Raw genomic sequence first — 25,794 nt, 5'->3', positions numbered from 1 at the left:
AAGTACTGTCCGAAACCAAGATCCGCTACCCACAAGTTCAGAAGCTGCTGTATGCAGTAATCCTGACGAGGCGGAAGTTGCGACACTACTTCGAGTCTCATCCGGTAACTGTGGTGTCATCCTTCCCCCTGGGGGAGATCATCCAGTGCCGAGAGGCCTCGGGCAGGATTGCAAAGTGGGCGGTGGAAATCATGGGCGAGACAATCTCGTTCGCCCCTCGGAAGGCCATCAAGTCCCAGGTCTTGGCGGACTTCGTAGCCGAATGGGTCGACACCCAGCTACCGACGGCTCCGATCCAACCGGAGCTCTAGACCATGTTTTTCGACGGGTCGCTGATGAAGACAGGAGCCGGCGCAGGCCTACTCTTCATCTCGCCCCTCGGGAAACACCTACGCTACGTGTTGCGCCTCCATTTCCCGACGTCCAACAATGTGGTTGAGTACGAGGCTCTGGTCAACGGGTTGCGGATCGCCATCGAGCTAGGGGTCCGACGCCTCGACGCTCGCGGTGACTCGCAGCTCGTCATCGACCAGGTCATGAAGAACTCCCACTGCCGCGACCCGAAGATGGAGGCCTACTGCGATGAGGTTCGGCGTCTGCAAGACAAGTTCTACGGGCTCGAGCTCAACCACATCGCTCGGCGCTACAACGAGACTGCGGATGAGCTGGCTAAAATAGCCTCGGGGCGAACAACGGTTCCCCCGGACTTCTTCTCCCGGGATCTGCATCAACCCTCCGTCAAGATCGACGACTCGCCCGAGCCAGAGGCGCCCTCGGTCCAGCCCGAGGTACCCTCGGCACAACCCGAGGCACCCTCGGCTCGGCCCGAGGCACCCTCGGTTCAGCCCGAGGTACCCTCGGCCACCGAGGGCGAGGCATTGCGCATCGAGGGGGAGCAGAGCGGGGTCACGCCTAATCGAAATTGGCAGACCCCGTACCTGCAATATCTCCGCCAAGGAGAGCTACCCCTCGACCGAGCCGAGGCTCGGCGGGTAGCGCGACGCGCCAAGTCGTTCATCTTGCTGGGCGATGAGAAGGAGCTCTACCACCGCAGCCCCTCGGGCATCCTCCAGCGATGCATCTCCGTCGCCGAAGGTCAGGAACTCCTGCAAGAGATACACTCGGGGGCTTGCGGCCATCACGCAGCACCTCGAGCCCTCGTCGGAAATGCTTTCCGGCAAGGCTTCTACTGGCCAACGGCGGTGGCTGACGCCACTAGAATTGTCCGCACCTGCGAAGGGTGTCAATTCTATGCGAAGCAGACCCACCTGCCCGCTCAGGCTCTGCAGACGATACCCATCACCTGGCCCTTTGCTGTGTGGGGTCTGGACCTCGTCGGACCCTTGCAGAAGGCACCCGGGGGCTACACGCACCTGTTGGTCACCATCGACAAATTCTCCAAGTGGGTCGAGGTCCGACCTCTGAACAGCATCAGGTCCGAGCAGGCGGTGGCGTTCTTCACCAACATTATCCATCGCTTCGGGGTCCCGAACTCCATCATCACCGACAACGGAACCCAGTTCACCGGCAGAAAATTCTTGAACTTCTGCGAGGATCACCACATCCGGGTGGACTGGGCCACCGTGGCTCATCCCATGTCGAATGGGCAAGTAGAGCGTGCCAACGGCATGATTCTACAAGGGCTCAAGCCTCGGATTTACAACGACCTCAACAAGTTCGGCAAGCGATGGATGAAGGAACTCCCCTCGGTGGTCTGGAGCCTGAGGACAACGCCGAGCCGAGCCACGGGTTTCACGCCGTTCTTCCTGGTCTACGGGGCCGAGGCCGTCTTGCCCACTGACCTGGAGTACGGCTCCCCGAGGACGAGGGCCTACAGCGACCAAAGCAACCAAGCTAGCCGAGAAGACTCGCTGGACCAGCTGGAAGAGGCTCAGGACAAGGCCTTACTACACTCGGCGCGGTACCAGCAGTCCCTACGACGCTACCACGCCCGAGGGGTCCGACCCCGAGATCTCCAGGTGGGCGACCTGGTGCTTCGGCTGCGGCAAGACGCCCGAGGGAGGCACAAGCTCACGCCCCCCTGGGAGGGGCCATTCGTCATCGCCAAAGTTCTGAAGCCCGGAACGTACAAGCTGGCCAACAGCCAAGGCGAGGTCTACGACAACGCTTGGAACATCCAACAGCTACGTCGCTTCTACCCTTAAGATGTTTTCAAGTTGTTTATATACCTCGCACCCACGCAAAGTTTAGTCATCAAGGAAGGGTCGGCCTCGCCTCGGCAAAGCCCGACCCTCCCTCGGGGGCTAAAAGGGGGGGCACCCCCTCTGCGTTGAAATTTTTCTCGAAAAAAGATTTCTTCTGCCAGAATATCTTTCGTGCTTTTTGACTACTTCGAGAAGTGGATCCTGAAAACGACGGAGTACACGTAAGCAGCCAAGGCTGACCGAGCCGAGGGACTCCTACGCCTCCGGGATACGGATACCTCACTCATCACCTTCTGCGATAAGTAACTCGCGTTCGGATAAAGTGATTCCGCGGACCGAACAAGTCTTTACGTTCGGAAGCTCTTCTGCCGAGGCGATTCTTCGGGCCTTCTCGACTGAGTCGGTGACAGGGCCTCATGGACGGGTGAAAGTACGCGTAAGCGGCAAGGCCGACCGAGCCGAGGGACTCCCACGCCTCCGGGATACGGATACCTCACTCATCACCTTCCGCGAGAAGCAACTCTCGCTCGCACAGACATCCCCGTTACCGACAAAAAAGTCCAGATACTCGAAACAAGAGGAAAGGAGACGCAACTTTACAACACAGCGAGGGTGTGTTTTCTGGCCTCGGCGGCCGCAGAAGACACACACTACAAGACATTCTGATCCTGCAGGCTCGGGTCTTGATGCTGGAAGGGGGCAGCAGCACCCTCGGCATCGACAACACCTTCGGCGAGGTTCGACCTAGCCTCGGACGGCGACGCGGTCCGAAGGCCTCCGCTCCGAAGGACGACGTCATCACCACGCCCGGGCCATCGCCGCCAGGGTCTTCTCCGGGAATCCGGCCCGAGCAGGCGGCTCGGCCGGTTACCCCTGGGGCCTCGGCCAACCATCTTCCAAGGGCGCCAGCCCGACCCGAGGCCTCGGCTGATCGACTCCGGTGTCGGTCCCGCTGACGGACAACCCGGCTAGGCTCCGGCCAACCAGGTTTCATTTTCGAGCCAACTCCGCCTCTGTTCATGCTGATATCGCTACCCCTGGCCTCGGCTCGTCGAAGAGCGGCCGAGGGGTCCTTTTAACTAAGCTAGAGGAGCCTCGGACAACAAGGCCGACCGAGCCGAGAGACTCCTACGCCTCCGGGATACGGATACCTCACTCGTCACCTTGACACGAGGCGACTCATGCTTGGTGAAGCGGTTCAGATAATCAACAGGCGAGTCTTAGTGCTCGAAAATGAGGAAAAAACACGGCTCCGAGCCAAAATTACACATGTTCAGGCCCCGAAAGCCGCAGTGAACAAAACACCGGCATTCAAGATGCCATCACAAACGGAACTCCGGTTCCGTCCCCGCGGGTATGGACAACCTCCACGCCGGGGAAGCCCGTGGAGCGACAAGCTCTAGGTGAATCACCAGCAAACGCGGGCCGCCCCCAAGCGCACCAGCAGATCCTCGCTGCCGTCCTCGCCGCGAATGCGAGGAAGAGGGCGGAATGTTGCATCCTAGCTGGGCAGCAACAGTTCGCCTTCCCCGGCATGGCTGGAGGACGTCTCCGCCACAGGGCTGGAGGGCGATTGCCACCACCAGAAGCTGGAAGAAGAGGTGGTCCGCCGACCCGCGCAGGAGGTGAAGCCCCGGCTCGCCTCGCTCCCCGCCCCAGCGAGGATGGCGAACACCCTCAACACTGAGGGCGGGATCGGGATCACAGCCCGGTTTGCCTCTCCCCATCGAGGAGCTAGAGGTCACCGTCTTGGGTGACCACCAGCGGAGAGGAGCAACCGGGCTGTGTGATGAAAATCCTTGAAGCTGAACGATGGCTGAGAGGTACCAACTCCCACGGAGTTGCATCCCACCAACGATGAGGCGAGAAGACGGCGGGTACCCCCCATCCGGGGGCTTGGAAGATGGAAAGACACGATGCATGAGGGAGTAAGAAGACATGGTCGCCTTCCGGAAGGGATCACCCTCCTTTTAAAGGCAACTCTCCCTGCTCGCGCCCCCGACCGTCACGGGCTAAGTCTTCTCCAACACGCTCCAAGGCCATCCCCTGCGGCGCGGGGGCTGGGCCCCGCATGTCATGCAGACAGGCTCACAGCGGAAGAAGCCAAACCGCCGCGCGTGGTGCGCACGACCGCCCAGCGGTTACAAGAGACCCTCCACTTTTGCCCAGACCACCGGGCGAAAGAGGCGGGCAGCCATGCAGGCGGCATGCAACCGCGCCAAGTGGACGCGCTTCTCCGACTCCCTACACGCCAGCATGGAGGCCCAGGCCCACGCGTCACGCAACCGGCGCGCCGGATGCTGCATGCAAGCAACTGCACCGTCACTTGCGCCACCACCGCGCCTCCTCGATTGCGGAACCAATACCGCGACTCGAGGCGACCCAGCGCATGACCCAGCAGCGCCGGCCTGGCGCGATGGTCAATGCGGTCAAAGGTGGACCGGCAGTAATGACGATGGCAGGCGGGCGGGAGCAGCGGTCACGTCGTCAGCCAAGCTCACGTCCCATCCGGGGGCAACGAGAGAACCCCCTCTCACGGCGTGAAGACGACGCGCCCGTGATCCGTTCCTCGAACGGCTCGCGCACGCGCAACGGCCGCCCCGCCAACCACTCGCCCCGTCGCATTAACTCCGCGGCGGAGCAGGCGGCGCTTCTGGCAGAAGAAGCGGGCGACGTTTCGCCTTCGCCGTAACAACCGCGCCAAAAAAGGTACGCCGCGACCGTTCGATTTCGTATCCTTTTCCTTTTTTCCTCTTTCTCTATCTCTTGCAACAGGGACCGGGAAAGAGAGATACCCCGAAAAGGACCCTTCCCCGTGAAGGAACCAGGCCCCGAGCCTCCCTACTGATCAGAGGTTCGAAGGCTGGCCCCCCGAAGGGTTCGACAGTCGCCTCAGATCGCGTGGGCCCTACACCCACTACTGGTCAGAGGTTCGAAGGCCGGCCCCCCGAAGGGTTCCACGGCCGCCTCAGGCTACCCGGGCTTCGCGCCCATTACTGATCAGGGGTTCGAAGGCTGGCCCCCGAAGGGTTCACAGCCGCCTCAGACGCCGAGCGAGGGATGACCAGGGGTACGTTCGATACATAACCAAGGCTCGGGCTGCGCTCCCGAGGTACCCTAGGACATTTCCGAGACCAGCGGGAGCGATCTTGTAACAGAATCCCATCAGAGGGAGGCATCGAGCCCTCGGACCCCGTCGCCAGGGGACCGGGTCTGGCAGATCACCCGCAGGTACTTTTGGGCGTGCCTCTGGGCCCCTAGCCGACCCCTAACGAACGGGGCACGGACGTCCACTCGGATTACCCGCTTGCAGCTCACCGGAGACACCATGTTCGGTGCCCATCAAGGGTAACATGGCGCTTTCCCCCCTCCTCCTTGCGGAAAGGCGACGCAGGGGCGTATGCAAAAAGCTGAGTCTGTCCCTGATCGCCCTCTCGCTTTGTGCAGAGGCTCGGGGGCTGCTCTCGCAAACCCGGCTCCGGCCGAACCGTTGACAGCGTCAACATACCAGCCCGAGAACTTGGGCCCCGACCGTACACCCGGGCTACGGCCAGTTCGCATGAGGGAACAACCAGACCAGCCGAAGCATTACGCGAGGCATTAAGACCTCGAAGGAGTGAAATCACTCCTCCGAGGCCTCGGGGGCTACACCCGGCGGGTGCGCTCGCGCGCACCCACCGGAACAAAAATGCAACCGAGAAAGGCTGGTCCCCTTGCAAAAAAGTGCGACGAAAGCCTCCAAGCGAGTGCTAACACTCCCTTCGAGGCTCGGGGCTACTTTCGGGGACCATAATTAGGGGTACCCTCAAGACTCCTAATTCTCAGCTGGTAACCCCCATCAGCATGAAGCTGCTAAGGCCTGATGGGTGCGATTAAGTCAGGGATCAGTCCATTCAAGCGACTCGATCACGCCTCGCCCGAGCCTAGCCTCGGACAAGGGCAGCCGACCCCGGAGGATTTCCGTCTCGCCCGAGGCCCCCCTCCAATGGCGGACACCTCTCCGGCTCGCCCGAGGCCCTGCCTTCGCTAAGAAGCAACCCTGACTAAATCGCCGCACCGACCGACCAAATCGCAGGAGCATTTAACGCAAAGGTGGCCTGACACCTTTATCCTGACACGCGCCCCCCAGCAGAGCCGAAGTGACCGTCGTCACTTCGCCGCTCCACTGACCGGCCTGACAGAAAGACAGCACCGCCTGCACCACTCCGACTGCAGTGCCACTCAACAGAGTGAGACTGACAGGAAGTCAGGCCCTGCCAAAGGCGCCATAGGAAGCTCCGCCCGACCTAGGGCTCGGACTCGGGCTAAGTCCCAGAAGACGGCGAACTCCGCTCCGCCCGACCCAGGGCTCGGACTCGGGCTAAGTCCCGGAAGATGGCGAACTCCGCTCCGCCCGACCCAGGGCTTGGACTCGGGCTAAGTCCCGGAAGACGGCGAACTCCGCTCCGCCCGACCCAGGGCTCGGACTCGGGCTCAGCCCCAGAAGACGACGAACTCCGTTCTGCCCGACCCCAGGGCTCGGACTCGGGCTCGGCCCCAGAAGACGACGAACTCCGCTTCGCCCGACCCTAGGGCTCGGACTCGGGCTCGGCCCCAGAAGACGACAAACTCCGCTTCGCCCGACCCCAGGGCTCGGACTCCGCCCTGGCCTCCACCTCGCCCGACCCAGGGGCTCGGACTCCGCCTCGGCCACGGAAGACAGACTCGACCTCGGCTTCGGAGGAGCCTCCACGTCGCCCAACCTAGGGCGCAGGCCAGCCACGTCAACAGGAAGCGCCATCATCACCCTACCCCGAGCCGACTCGGGCCGCAGGGAACAAGACCGGTGTCCCATCTGGCTAGCTCCGCCAGATAGGCAATGATGGCGCCCCCGCACGCTCTGTGACGACGGCGGCTCTCAGCTCTCTTACGGAAGTAGGAGGACGTCAGCAAGGACTCAACCGCTCCGATGGCTGTCCCTCCACCAGGCTCCGTCGCTCCTCCGACGGCCACGACATCACACCGGCTGGGTGCCAAAATCTCTCCGGTTGCCACATCGGCATGTACTTAGGGCACTAGCTCTCCCCCGCTAGACACGTAGCACCCTGCTACACCCCCATTGTACACCTGGATCCTCTCCTTACGCCTATAAAAGGAAGGACCAGGGCCCTCTTAGAGAGGGTTGGCCGCGCGGGGACGAGGACGAGACAGGCGCTCTCTTGGGGCCACTCGCTTCCCTCACCCGCGTGGACGCTTGTAACCCCCTACTGCAAGCGCACCCAACCTGGGCGCGGGACGAACACGAAGGCCGCGGGATTCCCACCTCTCTCACGCCGGACTCCGGCCGCCTCGCTCCTTTCCCCCCTTCGCGTTCGCCCACGCGCTCGACCCATCTGGGCTGGGGCACGCGGCACTCACTCGTCGGCTTAGGGACCCCCCGGTCTCGAAACGCCGACAAAACGGCACCCAACTATCTATCTATTCCGTCGCCGCTACACGAACACGAGCACGGCTGTCATTATATCTTTGCATATCGTTTTCACTTTTCAATACGAGTGTCTGTTCTAGAGCCGGCGAAATCCTCAAGCTCGATAGCATCTTCATGAGTGACACTGACACCCATTAAGGCTTGTCTAGTATCCATCGCCTCATTGTGGTCCTCAAGGTGTCGCTCCTCCTCCTCTTTAGCCGGGTCAGGATCCATGGCCTTGACCTCGACCACGAGCATGAGGAGCTCGGCTGGCTCCTAAACCTCTCGGCACGAGGGTTAGGGATAGGGATAGGGATAGGGATAGCGATAGTGATGTTAGGGCCCGAGGAACTCACCTTGTGCAGTTGGAGCACCGGAGACGACTGACGATGGTCAGAATCCGAGGACCGAGAAACACCGAAGGGGATTAGTGTTAGGGAGAGGACCGAGAGAGGAGAGGTAAGGATAGGGAGGGAGTATAGATGTCCAAGCACGACGCGCCAAGGAGGGAGACGTTGGTCCTTGAGCGGTCGGAGGCTTTGAGCACCGGAGACGACGTTAGCGACCAACTGGTAGGACCATGGATCCGAGAGAAGCACGGCATGTGCAGAACAAAAGACGTTGATCCTTGCACGGTCGGAGACTCCGAGCACCAGAGACGACAGCGGCGGTCGGCGCGAGACCGTGGATCCAGGAGAGCGGAAAGCCGTCAGGCGCCAGTGGGGAGGGGATTAGGGTTCAAGCGGAGTGAGCGAGGCGAGGGCCGTGAGGCCAAGGCAGGCGAATATGCGAAATGAGGCGAGGGGACGATGCGGAGCCCACATGGCGGGTGGCTAGTATATCCTAGATATCGGGCCACAACCGTGCCTCTCGCTGGAATGGGCCGGGTCGTGCTAAGCAATGTGGGCCGAATACCTTGGCCCCACTCGACACGGCTAACGGGCCGTGGTGGCCCGGGTACGTTTCTAGATGGGCCGTGTCGGGTATGGGCTGGGCCAAATTCGTGTCGTGTTGCGGGCCACACTGTGGGCCCAGACCATATGGACATATATACATTCGACGTCGCGTCGGTGCCTGCTCTGTGGTTGTTGTCCGTGATGGGACAATGATGTCTATCGAGCGTCGTCAAGGTCGTCATCAGCACCGACCGGATCATGGCCGACGTCCAACCGCGGTGCCTGCGCTTCAGCAGAGCCACAACACCGACAATGTGCGGGCCTATGATACCCTCATACGACGATACAGATACATGTACGTGATACGTCGATTCCCTGCTGCGCTAATTCTCAAAAAAACATTGATACGACGATACACAAATATATATTATAAAAAATAAAATCTTGGTATAGTGGACCACATAAGTTTACAACCAATCCATAGATAATAAAGTTCGGGCCATCAAACCTAGGAACTTTAGCCTTTAGGTTCTAACATACCATAATATTCCATCAAACCAGAGAAGTAGCTATCAGTAGATTGAGAAGCAAGGAGTTTGAGAACCAAGGAGGGAAGAACATAGACTTGCAAGTCAATTTGTGGCAATGGTACACAAACGCCTAAGACACACACCGGCGTGGATTTTTAGATCGGTTGGGGCCACCACGACACGGGTCGGCAATGGCGGCCACAGACCCACACGACCACACCCCACAATCCGTGGCGGTGGCAGCAAAAAACTCAGACATTATTGCATTGTGGTTCAAATCGGTGACCAGCGGATGACGACATGATTCAGTGGGTGGCGGCGGGCGAGTGGAAGCACCGAGGTGTCTTTGAGCCTTTGGCGTTGTGCCGAACGGTTTGTATACAATACTCCCTCCATCTTAAAATATAGTTTTTTCTAGTCCATTTTTGCATCCACATTTATTCAAATGATAATGAATATAAACATATATGTAAACTACATTCATTTATTATTTAAATATATGAGTAGTCTAAAACGAATCATATTTTTAGGACAGATGAAGTATAATATAAGTGTGGTCCATCTTGGTACTGTGCCAGGCCCAAACACACCATCCAAATACTTTGCTTGTTTTCTTTGTTAACTCGTGACAAAACAAAAATATAAAACATGTTTTGTATGTACCATTTTCATAAAAGGTTCTATTAATAACTTTCATAAGCCATTCACTGTCCCAAACATACCCTAGTGAACCGTGAACAACAGCACAACTTCCCAACTTTATCCCGATGGGGAAAAATAGTGGTGATAATTTGGAAAAAAAAATTGGTGCAGCCGACTGCAAACCAGGATGTTTACTGCCTCTCACACAAAAAAGAATTGACCTCACCTGCAGCAGCAATAACACAACTAAAATATTATCTAGTGGACCTGCAGGTGGAGTCAATCTTCCTTTTTGTGAGGGACTGTAAACATTCTGTTTTGCAGCGGGCTGCACCAAAAATTTTTTCCGCTAATTTGGTGACGTAAACTTCCATTACAAATGGCCACGAGCCACGAACCGTATCTATATTTGTACCGTGTCTTCCGTGATTGTAATTAATTCTTCCATTCTATCTTGGCTGGAACTCGGACGCGGACATCCCGTTCAGAGAGAAGGCAGCAGCAGCACGAGACACTGACAGGATACCCCGCTCGTCAGAACTCGTGGTCTCCCCGTAGGCAAAGGCGAAAGCCGGCTTGGACGGTGCCGCGAAGCCTGACGAGTGGCCGTGGAGCATGACGAGGACGTCGAGCATGTTGGGGCGGTCCGCCGGGTTCTCCTGCACGCAGAGCAGCCCCAGATGGATGCACTTGACCACCTCCGCCTCCGCCTCCGGTGCCTGGCAGTGGCAGGCCAGGGACGGGTCGACGGCCTCCAGCGCGGTGCCCCTGACCCAGTGGTCCCACACCTAAGTAACACAAGACAGAACCATTTTGCTTAATTGGAATGGAGAAGAAGAAAAACAGAGAACGTAACGTAACAATAGGTAGAGGACTCACGTAGCTCAGCAGGATGATGGACTCTCCGGCTGCCGACTCGAACATGTCGGTGTTCCTCCGTCCAGTTACGACCTCCAGGATCAGGACTCCGAAGCTGTAAACGTCAAGCTTCACCGACAGGTGCCCCAGAACCGCGTACTCCGGCGCCATGTATCCTCTGCCAAGCAGGCATGAAATTCTTCATCAGGTCGCGGAGCGGAGCTGCTCGGCAACACAGCTTAATTACATTAACAGGCTCGCTTACAGCGTTCCGACAACTTGGCTCGTGACGGTGGTGGTGTTGTCGGCGCTGAAGAGCCTCGCCAGCCCGAAGTCGGAGATCTTGGGGCTCATGTCGGCGTCGAGCAGGATGTTGCTGGCCTTGAGGTCGCGGTGCACGATCCTGACCTGCGAGTCCTCGTGGAGGTACAGCAGGCCCCGCGCTGTCCCGTAGAGGATGCGGTACCTTGCCTCCCAGTCTAGCGATGCACGCTTCTCATCAGCTGCTGCAAAACCAAAACCAACGGCCACGTACGTACGCGTACATTACATTACGTTATTAATTGGAATATAATGCTCCATCGAGCACAGCTGGGAAGGGAAGGGATGGCATGGCAGTGTGGCCTGTGTACCGAAGAGGTAGGTGTCCAGGCTCCGATTCGGCATGTACTCGTAGACAAGCAGCTTCTCCTGTCCCTTCACGCAAACGCCCAGAAGCTTTGCCAGGTTGTTGTGCCGGAGCTTGGCGACCAGCAGCAGCTCGTTCCTCAGCTCTTTCAGGCCTTGCCCCGAAGCCTTGTCCAGCCTCTTCACGGCGATTCGCCGGCCATCAGCCAAGAAACCCTGCAATTTTAGGCGCCGTGCGTGCTTGCTTATGAGATGTGTCTCCCTCCCTCTAGCTAGCGCAGGAGCAAGGGTAGTACCTTGTATACCGCGCCGAAGCCTCCATGTCCGAGCTTGTTCTCTTCGGCGAAATCTCCGGTTGCCCTTCTCAGTGTTGCCAACTCGAAGATCAGAGACCCGGAATCGTCAGCTTCCTCGGCATCTGCACACATATGCTTGTTCTCATCATCACCATACCGATTTGCGCCGTGCTTATTTTGCTCTGACGCTCGTTTCTACCATACTTTCAGCTCTTCTTCTTCTTCTTCTTCTAAGTATGTTTTCACCTCCCACGACTCTTATTATATTGGAGGAGATTTTAATATTCTAAGGAGTAGCAAACAGAAAAATAATGATAGGTTTAATTGTCGGTGGCCTTTTCTTTTTCAATTATGTAATTGATAGTTTTGATTTAAGGGAAATTGATCTGACATGCATGGCGGCAATACACCTGGTCAAATTCCCTTCCAAAACCAACCTATGAAAAGTTGGATAGAGCCCTCATGTCTACCGAGTGGAAATTTAAGTACGCTTTGGGTGTTTGAGTGTTTCAGATCTCCTTCTCCTTGACACAGGTGATCCAGCCTTCCCGGGAAGTAATAAACAATTTAAGTTTGAACTGAATTGGTTTCTTCGTGAAAGGCTTTGATGACAGTGTCAAGGAAATTTGGACCAAGGGAGGCGACTAAAGGTCAAAATTCCATAAAATGATGGAACAGCAAGTTGGGTGCTCTGCGTAGATTTCTACGAGGATGGGCTGCTCAAACTAATGGGCAGTTCAAGAAAAAGAAATAGAGCTTCAAAATTTAATTTGCTCTCTAGATATTCTTGCTGAAGTCAGAGATCTGACTGAGAGGGAGCAAGAGTACTTGGCTCAATCTCGAGATCACCTGACCAGACTTCTTAGGGAAGAAGAAATCAAATACTACCAATGTGCAAAAGCAAAGGATGTCCTACTAAAAGATAACAACACTCGGTATTTTCATATGATAGCCAATGGGAAATATAGGAAGCAGAGAATCTTTTCACTTGAAAATGGAGACACTAAAGTGAAAGGTCGTGCTAATTTCAAAAGCTTCATCACTAAGTTTTATAAGAGTTTATTTGGTGAACCGGAAGATAATTCCTTCACTTTAGATGAATCCAGAAACCTAGATATACCCCAAGTTTCTAGTTGGGAGAACAATTTTTTTACAACCGACTTTACTGAAAGTGAGATCAAGGAGGCTATTTTCTCAATGAAACTAAATAAAGCACCAGGTCCGGATGGCTTTCCAGCTGAATTCTATCAGTATTTCTGGGAAACCGTCAAGGGGGGCCTAATGTAGATGTTTTGGGATCTCTCTAAAGGAGACCTTTCGCTTTTCAGTGTCAACTTCAGGGCTATTACCCTGATCCTGAAGGTTCATAGGCAAATGTCATTCAACAATATAGACCGATCTGTCTACTTAACGTGAGTTATAAGATTTTTACTAAGGTGGAAACAAATAGGTTGAGCTAAGTAGCAGACAAGGTAGTCAGCCCGACTCAAACTGTTTTTCTAAAGGGTCAAAACATTCTTGAAGGGGTGGTGAATTTTCACGAAACATTACATGAACTTCATCGAAAAACAGAACGGGGTAATTCTTAAGCTAGATTTTGAAAAAGCCTATGACAAAGTGAGATGACCATTTCTATTCTAATCACTCTGGATGAAAGGTTTCTCGTCCAAATGGATATCTTGAATTAAGACTTTCATATCAGGAGGGAGTGTAGCGGTGAATGTCAATGATGACATGAGGCATTATTTTCAAACGAAAAAGGGCCTTCGAAAAGGAGATCCAGTGTAACCTATTTTGTTTAATTTCATGGTTGATATGCTAAAAGTGTTCATTAGCAGAACAAAATTGGATGGGAAATTTGAAGGAGTGGTTCCCCATATAGTTGATGAGAGTCTCTCGATCCTTTAGTATGCAGATGACACTATAGTCTTCTTCACAACATGAAGCTTCTCCTTTTTGCTTTTGAGCAAGTGTCAGGTCTAAAGATTAACTTCCACAAGAGTGAGTTGTTCTGCTTCGGGACAACCCAAGATAACCTGGACCTATATACGGAGCTCTTTGGGTGCAAAGCTGGGAGATTTCTGATAAACTACCTTGGTATCCCAATTCACTTTAGAAGATCAAGAAACTGTGATTGGGTAAAGGTCGATGAGCATTTTGAAAAGAGACTTAGCAGCTGGAAGGGGAAGGACCTCTCAATTGGAGGATGCCTAACTTTGATTAATTCAGTGCTTAGTAGCCTTCCGAGTACATGATGTCATTCTTCAGCATGCCAAAAGGAGTCCTTAATAAGTTGGATTATTTTCATTCTAGATTCTTTTGGCAAGGGGAAGAAGAAGAGAAATATAGACTTGGTAAATGGAGTATTCTGTGTGAACCTAAGGACCAAGGGGGCCTTAGAATTCTTGATTTGAACACTAAGAATATTGCATTACTTAGCAAGTGGATATATAAATTGCTCACCTCCGATGGGATGTGGCAGCAGGTACTTCGAAACAAGTATTTGGGCTCAAAGCCTTTGGCTCAAGTAGAGTCGAAAATTGGGGACTCTCACTTTTGGTCCTACTTAATGAGTGTGAAGCATGATTTTCTACATTTCGAAGCCTTCCTTGTAAAGGATGGATCTCAAGTATGTTTTTAGAAAGACAATTGGTTAAGTGATACTCCGCTGAAAGACCAATATCCCTCTCTTTATAATATTGCGAGGCCTAAGTTCACCACAATAGCAGATGTTCTGAGTGCCTCATTGCCGAGCATCTCTTGGAGGAGACAACTCTTTTGACCCAACTTGATTGCCTGGAATGATTTGTTGTCACGTATGAATGGTCTTGTGTTGTCTCACGAACACAATGTCTTTTACTCGAACTTAATCTCAAATGGGCAGTTCTCGGTAAAATCACATTACTTTGCCTTGATGCTCTGGAATACCCCTAAAGTGAATAAAGAACTATGGACACTAAAGGCCCCTTTGAAAAATAAAGTCTTCTTATAGTTTTTGTGGCGCGCAGTAATCCTCACAAAAGATAATTTAGCTAAGTGAAACTGGAAAGGAAGCTTAGACTGTGTTTTTTGTCATATGGAGGAAACTATTAATCATCTGTTTTTTGAATGTCGCTTGGCCCGATCGGTCTGGGACAGGGACGGGTGCAAGGGGGCTGCCGGGGTTGCAGCCCCGCCCAGCTGTGAGTTAAAAGAGTAGAAGCAGATCTTCAAGATAGCTCAAATGTCTCATTATGCAACCTATCACGCATCAACTACATCCATATCTAACAGGACAATCTAATCTTTTGTCATCTTTATGAGATGGGTGTCACACAAAATGCTATATTAATGACCTAGCTATCAGTGACTGGCAATTTATTGTCATCCATAAAGATAACAAAAGATTAAATGTCTCCATCCCACACACGCGCACCATGACACTGATCATGTCCTAATATGTGTCCTAACCCTAGTCGCCCGATGTCTAGCACCCATGCTACCCGTTAGTCGTTGGATCGTCATTTTCTGTCTGGCGATGCCCTCATCTGTGGTCGACAGGCACCCGCACCTATGTCTAGGCTCTAGATTGGCAGACGGTAGTAGCTAATAAACCAAGGCACATGTCGCCTTTCTAGTGTCATAGTTGGTCCACTTACTAGGCCTCCTTTCATCCATTTCTGGATCCGCCACTGGTCTGGGGCATTTTGCATTTGGTTACATGTTTTGGTCAATCAGAAAATGTGGATCTTTGTTTGGGTCTTGGGCTCACAAGTTCAATAAAAATAGCATATCTTTGTTTCTACTTGGAGCAGCGGTCTTGTGTTGGACTCTCTAGTTTTGTAGGAACGACTTAGTTGGTAAGGGAAAAAAACTCTTTTGTTCTTCTTTACATGTTATCCAATTAGCGGCCCGCTGGCTCTCTAGCTGGGCTATCCTCCAACGGGAGGATTTGCAGGATTTGTGTTGGGGGCCTTCGTCCTCCGAAGGTCCTCAAAAACATGATTTGACAATGTTTTCCAAGTGGATTATGTGAACAGGTACCTTCGGACTCAGAATTACGAACATGAAGTGCGGTCAGGACGAAGCCTGAACCAGACGAAGGACGGGCTGATCACCAAGCTCCACGAAGGATGGTGCACAGCCGAAGCTGTGCGCAGGGAAGCTTCGTCGCGATAGCAGAGAGGGGAACCGACTTAAAGATGAAAAGACTACGTGGGCCTTGTCAGATTTCCATAAGTCATTGACAAATGTAATGGACATAAATGTAATTTTACGTGGGCTGCGTCCCGCGTCTATAAATAGATGAACAGTACTCCCGTACTGTTCACGCTGACTGGGCATTTGCTTTTGCGTCACGCTTGTACTTTTTACCTTCTCTCAGGACCGAAGGTACATTTGTAATTTGAAATCATTTCTATTTTTCCATGTTAATAAAATAGAAATGATTCTATGATGATGCTTATATTATATTTCATGCTTTATATGAATTCTTCGTCATTACTTGTTATGTTTACGAAGGTATGTCTCTTATGACCTTCGTCCGAAACTCATTATTTCCCGAAGGGACATAATGCTTCGAAGGACGAAGGACTTTAACACTTAACACTTTTTATGTTGCCTTGTTCTTAACTCTTAGCATTTGAGAACAAGTCCCCAACATTGGCGCCCACCTCCGGTGAACTCACTTCCACTTCGAGTTTTTTTTGAACACCTTCGGAAGCTATAGACCCTCGCTATGGCGCCGAAGAAAGCTTCAGCGACTGGGGCTGCAGCACTGCAACCGCTGGACCCCAACCAGGAGACCGTCTCTCTTCGGGAGGCCCGAAACCAGAAGAGGAAGGCTGTCAGCCCGACGATTCAGGAGGATGAACTAGACCAAGAGATCAGGGACATGGAGATGCTACATCAACAGGTGCAGAGGAAGAAGGAGAAGATGGCCAGGCTAGCTGAGCTGCAGAGGCAGATAGACGAAGCTTCTGAAGAAGTCCGTCATCTTACCCACGATGAGCAGAACTGAAGGCCTCAACAAAAAGACCTTCATCAGGAGGGCTTCTTCAATGAAGATGACTGGTATGACAATTTCCATCATGGAAATTTTGTTTTCGACGATGCTTCTCCTCTGTCCGCTGAGCTGCAGGCTACACCTTGGCCTCCGTCCTATAAGCCACCCCAGCTTCCCATGTTCGATGGCCATTCGGACCCGAAGCAGTTCTTGATGAGTTACGAAGCAACAGTGTCTTCGTATGGTGGCAATGCTGCAGTAATGGCAAAGTCTTTCGTTATGGCCGTCAGGAGTGTTGCTCAGACCTGGTATTCCTCCCTTCGGCCAGGAACGATCACTTCATGGCAGAAGCTGAAGGATATGTTATTGACCAGCTTTCAAGGATTTCAGACGAAGCCGGTCACTGCTCAAGCCTTGTTCCAGTGCACTCAGGATCATGAAGAATACCTTCAGGCGTATGTCAGAAGGTTCTTGCGTTTGAGGGCGCAGGCACCAACGGTGCCCAATGAAATTGTCATCGAAGCCATGATCAAGGGGCTTCGTCCTGGACCTGCTGCTCAATACTTTGCTAGGAAGCCTCCTCAGACCCTGGAGAAGCTGCTCCAAAAGATGGACGAGTACATTCGTGCTGACAATGACTTTCGCCAAAGAAGGGAGGAGGCCTTCAGATTTTCTGAAATGACCAGGGGCTTCGGAGGAAGATCCTATCCGAGGCATGTCAGGTCCATCCATAACTCCACTCAGAATGATGATAAGGGGAGTCAGCAGAACAGACCGCAGTGCTCCTCACAGGCTTCGGGGCAACAACAAACTTTCTTCCGGCCACCAGCTCCAAGAGGCAGAGGCGCCAGGGGCTTCGGCGGAAGATTCGGAGATCAACCAAGGAAACTGTTTTGCTTGTTCTGTGGAGAAAGCAAGGGCCATACCACCAGGACGTGCCATATTACAATCCAGAAGCAAAAGGAAATAGCCGAAGCTGCATCTCAACAAGCTCAGCCGAAGCAGGTCATGCACACTGCTTCGTATCATCCACCTTACATCCCACAATACATAGACAACCACCCTGCAGCTTCTGTAGCTTCGGCAAGTCAACCTCAAGCTTCCTGGCAGCAGCCTCCGCCTCCACCTCCACTGCAACAGGGTCAACAGCCAGAAGGGAGTCAATATGCCCCACACCAAAGGGACTTCAGAGAACAATCCGAAGCTCGCACAGTCAACAGCACTGTGCCAGAGTCGAAGCACATTTATTGACACATATCCTACCTTTGATAGCAGTCTTTTCTATTCAGTTTTATTTTCTGTGAAACAAAGAACATTATTAGTTTTCATGTAATAATTTCGTTGTTTCCCACGAGGAAAACCCATTTTCTTCACAGGCTTAAGTCCCTGAAGCTAACAAGGAGGACCTTCGAATTATTAAAAATCCTTCGAAGCAACAGAAAGTCGTTCTAAGGAACGCAGAGTAAGTTGATGAAGTCACAAAAAGCCGTTCCAAAGGGAGCGCAGTGTAAGTTTTCTGCTCAAAAGTCGTTCCTACGGGAATGCAGAGCTTACAGCGAAAAGTCAACGCTGATACCGCCTAAGTAAAAGGCGAAGAAGCTCCTAAGGGAGGCTTACAGCGAAAAGTCAACGCTGATACCGCCTAAGTAAAAGGCGAAGAAACTCCAAAGACGTTCCTAAGGGAATGCAGAGTTTACAGAGATATTTTGTGTGTATCTTCGGAACAAACGTCATTTGCATAACATAACATCATCACACCATTTTGCATAGCATAAGCATCATACATCATGTTGCATATGGCAAAAGAAGGGGACACCGTATCAACCTTTGAAAGGACGCTTTGAGAAAGTGAAAATTGTGTAAAGTCATGAGGAAATACAATGATAATCTTCGGAATACAGCTTCGGAGAATGTTTTTACGAAGCATGGATGAGCCTCATCAGAGTAATATCGAAATTGTACAGCTTCGGAGAATGTCTTCTTCACGAAGCATGAAAAGAAGGGAAGGTGTTTTTTCGCCGAAGGCTCAAAAATGGTATGTATGTAGAATTTCATGCATCGTAAAGAATTGAATAATGAAAAGGGACTTATATATTACATTCAAATGTACAAAATATTACATAGATCACACTTCAAATGTTTTTTCTAATAACATCTAGTCTTCTCTTAATACTACTTCGGCAGCCTCATTTAGAAGTTGTTCGACAACTTTATCCATGATAGCTTCGGCCATTTGTTTGATTTCGTCATCCTCTTTGATGTGAGGGTCAATAGACGATCCAGTAGGTTCTGAGGAAACAGAATATTTTTGCATTACTATTACAAACTGCGAGTAAAGTTTGAAATAAAAATTACAACACAATAAGTGCGACTAATTAATACCTATTTGCCCTTCGGCAACTTCTGCCACTTCTCTAGCATCATGGATGCCCTTTTCACTTCTCTGAATAATTTCTCTTGCCATTTCTCGGCCACCGTTATCCCAGATATCAGTAAAAAACTTTCCACCAATTATGCTAGCTTCGGCCGAAGGATCTTTTGTGTCTTCAAAGGACAAAGCAGCTTCGGACTGTGCTAAAATTTTCACATGCTCACAGCCCTTCTTCTCTAAAATGGTGGCAATCCCTCTGGCGCCAGAGAAGGCACATATATCTCCTCGGCTATTTAAAATTTCTTCGAAGGCTTCAGCTTCGTGGTCAATCCATTCAATGACACTTTCGGGATTGCCCCTCAAAAAATTTTCTTCACTTGAGAATGCGCCGATCTTGGCGAAGCTAGCCTTTAATTTTTTAACACAATCTACAGATTTATTGTAGCATTTCTTTTTGGACGAACGAAGCTCTTCAACAGTCACTTCTAGATGATCTGCCCATTGATCGCTGAGTTCACGCTTTGTTTCTTCAAGTATACGTTCTTCTTTGGCTCTGGCCAGTTGTTTCCGAAGGTCTTCAATTTCGCGTTTCTGAGCTTCAGTTTGACTTTTGAAAGCAGCTTCGTCCTCCTTTATTTTATCTATCAATGAGTATAATATTTTGTCTTTTTCGAGACCTTCGTTCCTCAGTTCAATTACTTCGGAACGAAGGTTGCTCAGGGCTATAGTACATCCTTCGTCCTCAGCATCTTTCTGTGCTCTGAGGGCATTGCTGAGTATCAGGCCCTGCAGACAGGAATATGTCTGTGTCAATAGTTTTAAACAAACGAAAAATTTTGAATTCAACAAAAATATAAGAATTCCATTTGTCGCACCTTTAAACTGTTGTAAGCTAGGCTGTCAGCCAGATCGTTCTTTGACAGCACCGAAAGTCCGTCTTCTAAAGTTGGAAATCCGAAGCTTCTGCTCATCTCCCGACAGACAGAAATTTCCTTGCTGTCGGGGAGGCAATACAAGAAATCTTCTTCTCCACTGCCATTAAATATCAACGCCCCCTTTGGATATTTCAACTTTTGGGCATAGTGTTGGGCCTCTTGTTCTTCTTTTTCTGTTAATTTTTTCCCCGAAGCATGACGAAAAATATAATCGCGAATTTTGGATGCTTCGGGGGTAACAACACCAGTTCCTTCAGCAAAAGTTGGCTTTGTTATTTTTTCTGCCTCACTTTCCAAGGTTTTTGCCTTTGAGGGCTCTGAGGGCCCAGCTTCGGCTTCAGTATCTTGCTCTGGAGCTTTAGAACCCGAAGCTTCGACTGTTGTTTCAGGAGTGACGGCAGCCTTCTTCGGAGGGGTGCTTGAAGATTTGATCGTTTCCAGCACATCTAGCACATTAGCCATTCTCCTTCTTTTCGGAGTCACTGCTGGCACTTTTTGATTTCTTACTGTTTCAATGTTTGCCACAGGACTCAAAACTCCTGATGTTTTGGAGTCCTCGCTTGCTTCCTTTACCTCTTCCATTTTTTCTGTGAATGGCGCTTCGGCCTTCTCTTTCGTTTCTGGTAACAAAATTTTTGATTGCTCCAATTTTGTCTTCGTTGGTATTTCGGCTGTTTCTGTGACTTCTGGCAGCAAAGTTGGCTCGGCTGGTTTTTCAGCTTCGGTGGCCGAAGAAGTCTCTCCGGTAAACTCAGGCACCGAAGCTGGTTCAATATAACGCGGTCGATAAGAAAGAACCTTTATCTTCTTCCTTTTCGGTTCTGGCTCGCTAGGAGCAGCTGCAGTTTCTTCTTTTGCAGAGGTTGTATTTTTTCTCTTCTGCCTTCGAATGGGGTAGCAATAGTCAGGGTAGACAAACCCGATGGCATCAAATACCCGATTCAGCCTTTTCTTTTTTCGGCCTCCGAAGGCTGCTGACATTGCAGTATCTTCGGCCTTCGAGTATGTCCCAAGCAGCTCATCACTTAAATTGTCAATGCTTTTCAACCACTCATCATCTGGCTCAATAAATTTATCTCCAAATTTAAAAGTGTACTTAAACCTGACAAGTCCACCTTCGTCGGCCTCTTTAATGGTTTCTTGTGGCATTTCCCATTTCTCCGCAAGCGGCCACACCCTGAAGGCAATATGCTCTTGTACTAAGTCCCTTGTTCCTATAAAAGAGCAGACAACGCCGAAGGCTCTTTGGCACTCTTCGGCGGCTTCGTTCATTTCAACCTTCGGCCTCCGAAGGCCGAAGCTTTGCCAAATAGGACGCATAATTATACCTTTGATGTCTTCTCGTGCTGATAAGTCATTCTTCACATAAAACCATTCTGTCATCCAATCCCCGGGCCATCTCTTCCGAAAGGTTGGTACGGGACAGCTTGCCCCGGACCGAGAGACGAAGCTGTAGCAGCCAAAGTTGTTATGGTACTGTTCTTTGCCCCAAGGCTTTGTTTCATATAATAATTCATGAACATTACAGAAGCTTCTTGCGTCAGGCTTCAGACCTTGGCTTCTCGCGGCCCACACGAAGATATTTAGCCTTATAATTGCCTCGGGAGTAAGTTGATGAAGATAGACTTCGAAGATTTTCAACACCTCCACGACGAAGCTGCTCAAGGGGAATCGCAATCCAGCTTTCAAAAAGCTTCGATACACCACAACTTCATTTTCTTCAGGGTGTGGACAAGTTTTTTCCCCTTCGTCCGCCCTCACAATGGACAGGTCCCGGAAATACCTTCCTCTCATATTAACAAGATGATTCTCTTTGATAGTTGATTTACCATAAACTGAATGGCTTGGTCGCCAGGGGCGATCTTCGGAGTCTTCGCCACCGCTGTCCACATCATAACTTTCACTGTCACCAGTATCTTCAGACAGCCCTTCCAGAATTTCCCTGGTGATCTTTTCTGTGTTGGTCTTCGACATTGCTATAAGAAACCCTAAGTTCTTCTCTTCATCAAGACTCAGCTTCATCTCAGCAGCAGCCTTCTTAGCAGCTTCAGACATCTTCGGAAACACTAAAAAACTGTTTTCAAGGCCGAAGCAGATGGCAAGTGTGCGTACCAAATGAGTTTGCGGTATGATCTTATTTATACGCCCAGGGCGTTGAAAATTGAAAGACCCCGCTTGTCAGTGAAAGTTGCTATTCTAGCAAAGGGAAGGTGTTTTTTCGGACCTTCGGCTCAAGGCCTTCGTCCATATCGCAATCTGAATTTATCATTAACAAATTAATATTGCGAGGGGCTACTGTTGGGGGCCTTCGTCCTCCGAAGGTCCTCAAAAACATGATTTGACAATGTTTTCCAAGTGGATTATGTGAACAGGTACCTTCGGACTCAGAATTACGAACATGAAGTGCGGTCAGGACGAAGCCTGAACCAGACGAAGGACGGGCTGATTACCAAGCTCCACGAAGGATGGTGCACAGCCGAAGCTGTGCGCAGGGAAGCTTCGTCGCGATAGCAGAGAGGGGAACCGACTTAAAGATGAAAAGACTACGTGGGCCTTGTCAGATTTCCATAAGTCATTGACAAATGTAATGGACATAAATGTAATTTTACGTGGGCTGCGTCCCGCGTCTATAAATAGATGAACAGTACTCCCGTACTGTTCACGCTGACTGGGCATTTGCTTTTGCGTCACGCTTGTACTTTTTACCTTCTCTCAGGACCGAAGGTACATTTGTAATTTGAAATCATTTCTATTTTTCCATGTTAATAAAATAGAAATGATTCTATGATGATGCTTATATTATATTTCATGCTTTATATGAATTCTTCGTCATTACTTGTTATGTTTACGAAGGTATGTCTCTTATGACCTTCGTCCGAAACTCATTATTTCCCGAAGGGACATAATGCTTCGAAGGACGAAGGACTTTAACACTTAACACTTTTTATGTTGCCTTGTTCTTAACTCTTAGCATTTGAGAACAAGTCCCCAACAATTTGGTTGTAGCGGGATCACAACTCTTGGTGTGGTGTGGCGATTTAGTCTTCGGATGAATGCTCCTAGCATGGGGTTATGGTGTTTTTTTTAATCTTTAGCTGGCTATGTATGTTAAACAAAGGTCAGAAGTTGTACCAATGCTTTGTATCTTCTTGATGTATCGTACTTGATATTTTAATAAAAGCATCCTTTATCGAAAAAGTATGTTTTGTGAAATATCAAAGATATATGCAGGGCTTGGTCAGGAACAGAGAACTCACATCGTTTTACTTGTGCTTTTCTCCAGAGGTAGATGGTGAAGGTGGAGAGTAGGAAGATAACTAGGACCCCGAAAACAATGGCCACTACTGTTGCTGCATGTCCTGCTCCCCTTGTCCTGTTTGCTGCAGATACAAATACAATACAATGCAGTTGGTATTTTCGTAATTTATCTGTGGCCACTACTGTTGCTGCTATGCCGTGTTGTTTCATTGTTTGTGGTGTAGTGGCGTACGTACCGTCGCCGTGGACTGCTGCACCCGGCGGAGCCGGCGTCACCGGAGGCGCGACAAGCTTCACTACCGGGCTGCTGTCATAGAAAAGGAACACCTCGAACCTCAGGTTGCACCACACCGCGTTGAACTGGCCGCCGGTGGAGCCGTTGAACACGTCCGGAATCTCGTCCCTGAGCCTGCCGAGGCACGCCAGGCACGCCTCGGGCGCCTGGTTGGGCGTGCACTGCACCAGCCCGTAGATGTCGTGCACCAGAGAGTGGTCCGTCGTCGTGAACCCTTGGGCGGAGGTGACCACCCCGGCGGCGTATCTCGCCGTCGAGTTCCACGCCGCCCAGGCGGACAGCGCGCCCACGAGGTCGGCCGCGAGCCCCGCGAACCGTCCGGGATCGGCGGTGACGTTCACCTGCAGGTTGGCGCCGTACTGCACCGACGCCGCGGCGTCGTCCGGGGTGGCCAGGAAGTCCGTGTCCGAGTACCGGAGAAGGCAGCGGTCGTAGTAGATGGACGCGTCCTTGACGCCCCTGCACTTGCCGAAGGCCACGTCCGGCGCCAGCGCGAGGCAGGACGCGCAGGCGCTGCCGTTGACGTCGCCGCGGCAGAGCGCGAGCCCCCACGTCTGGTCTGGGCCGCGGCCGAGCGTGCCGGTGGCGAAGCCTACGGCGGAGCTGGACGCGTTGGCGGACAGGGACCCGAGGAGCGCCACCACGTTGGAGCGGTAGGTGGAGTTGAGGGCGTAGGAGCTGCCGTTGTTGCACAGGTAGTTCATGAGGCTGAAGGCGTGGCTGCGCCCCGTCCAGTGCACGGAGAAGACAAGCAGCAGCGCAAGGACGGAGGCCATGTTGAGCGTGCAGGGTGCGGCGGCCATGGGGATTGGTTCCCTGCAGTGCGGTGCGGCCTCGCAGTGCGCCTATGCTGTGCACGTGTACTTCCGATTCCGGCCGGTAGCGTTTGCTTTTTTTTTTCTTTCAGAAATGCATAGTTGTTGTAGTCGTTCATCATCTCTGAATGATGTACCCAGTGATTGCGATGTGGCCCCACAAGTGTTGACCACATTTCCCCTGCTGCTCGCTTCCCGACGCGGTATGCAGTTGACGGAGGCTAGAGCGGCAGACCGGCAACCATAACAAGTTTCATATGCATTTGCACTACGTAGCAAAAACTCACGAATTTTTTTTTATCTTGTAGTCGTGCACACGCATCTGAAATCTGTTATTTTCCTATGATTTTTTCTAGTTTAAGCTTACATCTCAACTTTTTCACGTGAGTATGTATATGGATGCACTGTGAATATATGAACTTCTAAATTTATTTTGATGTAAGCCTCGCTCAAGGATATCAGTTTTACGTGGAACATATCAACACTGAAACTTGTTCAGTACCGTTATGAAAACGTAAAAAAAGTATCTCTATCTTCTTCCTCCTCTGTCTCCTGCCTGCGCTCCAAACCGTACGGCATTGAAGTATGGTTTTTGAGTTGATCTGCAATTCTGCATGTTTGCATCTAAGATATTGTTTGCACCGTATATTTTTTCAGAAAAAAAACTGTGTACCACAAAAACAGAAGGACTAATAATTTGAACACGAAATACGCTTAAATATATATAGACAAACCCAAAATACAAAACGATTTGCAACACTGGTAGCTTTCTGTCGTGTCAAATACTCCCCCACAGAGTATTCGTTTTAGCTCTTATATACTATATATATATATATATATATATATATATATATATATATATATATATATATATATATATATATATATATATATATATATATATATATATATATATATATATATATATATATATATCAAGTATTGTATGACACCATTAATTATTTAAAATGAGTCTTAATTTAGGATAGAGGCAATATTAGACAAACGAAAAGGATACGCTGCATACGGGTACGAATTTATCCACTTAGGCCCTGTTTGAAATTGTAGTATTTTTGCAGTTTTGAAACAATAGTATTAAAGCTCAAAAGGTGTTTAGTTTTTATAGTTAAAACTCAGTTTTGCAAAACTGTGGTGTTTTTGGAGTTTTCAAAACTCCACTCAGGACCTCAGTTTTCTTCTCTTTTCTCTACATATACTTTATTTTTCTAATAGAACCAAACATATCTCGGTTTTAAGCAATACTGTAGTTTTATTGTAGTAAAGCAATACCGTAGTATTTATGTCATATACAATTATAAACTATAGTATATCAAAACTACAGTGTTTTAAACAACTCAGTTTTTTCTAATTCCAAGAGAGAAAATACCATGGTATTTATGAATACTGTAGTTTTTGATCAAAAGGTGTTTGGTAGGTCACCTAACAACTCTGTAACTTAAACCATTGTATTGCTAATACTTGCCATGCAATTAGTAAACCATGGTATTTTGTTTTACACGCTGCTGCTGCTCTGTCCACCGAATCTTAGGTTGTCTCTAGCAACGTTCTCTATATCCATCATATATATCCGTCATTTACAGTCTCCTCTAAAAAAATTATTCTCTATATCTCCTTCCTCTACAACAACGTCCTCTAAATCACGTCCTCTATAC

The 25,794-nt window shown here is 50.5% G+C and overlaps 2 protein-coding genes across 3 annotated transcripts in view; both read right to left on the bottom strand.

Annotated features, from left to right (window-relative positions):
• Positions 1-9,680: 9,680 nt before the first annotated feature.
• Positions 9,681-25,794, bottom strand: part of LOC100191734 (uncharacterized) — an 18,504-nt gene continuing 2,390 nt past the window's right edge. The window contains exons 1-7 of one of the 2 annotated variants that reach the window (XM_008682759.3): positions 23,248-24,410; positions 23,011-23,133; positions 11,464-11,585; positions 11,173-11,383; positions 10,806-11,043; positions 10,562-10,718; positions 9,681-10,470 (exon numbers count right to left, since the gene is read on the bottom strand). In XM_008682759.3, the coding sequence (XP_008680981.1) occupies positions 10,132-10,470; positions 10,562-10,718; positions 10,806-11,043; positions 11,173-11,383; positions 11,464-11,585; positions 23,011-23,133; positions 23,248-24,109 (2,052 nt within the window). In that variant the 5' untranslated portion in view covers positions 24,110-24,410 and the 3' untranslated portion in view covers positions 9,681-10,131. Of the gene's footprint in view, positions 10,471-10,561; positions 10,719-10,805; positions 11,047-11,172; positions 11,384-11,463; positions 11,586-23,010; positions 23,134-23,247; positions 24,732-25,794 lie in introns of those variants that run through there. The other variant, NM_001360145.1, reaches the window with a different exon arrangement.
• The window catches only part of LOC103164613 (uncharacterized), a 15,756-nt gene continuing 14,494 nt past the window's right edge, over positions 24,533-25,794 (bottom strand). Inside the window, exon 4 of the mRNA XM_020537539.3 lies at positions 24,533-24,723. The gene's annotated coding sequence lies outside the window, so the exon portion shown is untranslated. The remainder of the gene's footprint in view (positions 24,724-25,794) is intronic.

This window comes from Zea mays, chromosome 5 (assembly GCF_902167145.1).
Source record: "Zea mays cultivar B73 chromosome 5, Zm-B73-REFERENCE-NAM-5.0, whole genome shotgun sequence".
In the NCBI taxonomy this organism is placed as follows: Eukaryota; Viridiplantae; Streptophyta; class Magnoliopsida; order Poales; family Poaceae; genus Zea; species Zea mays.
Note: the sequence above shows the minus strand (reverse complement) of the source record. Positions and strands in the feature narration are given on the sequence as shown.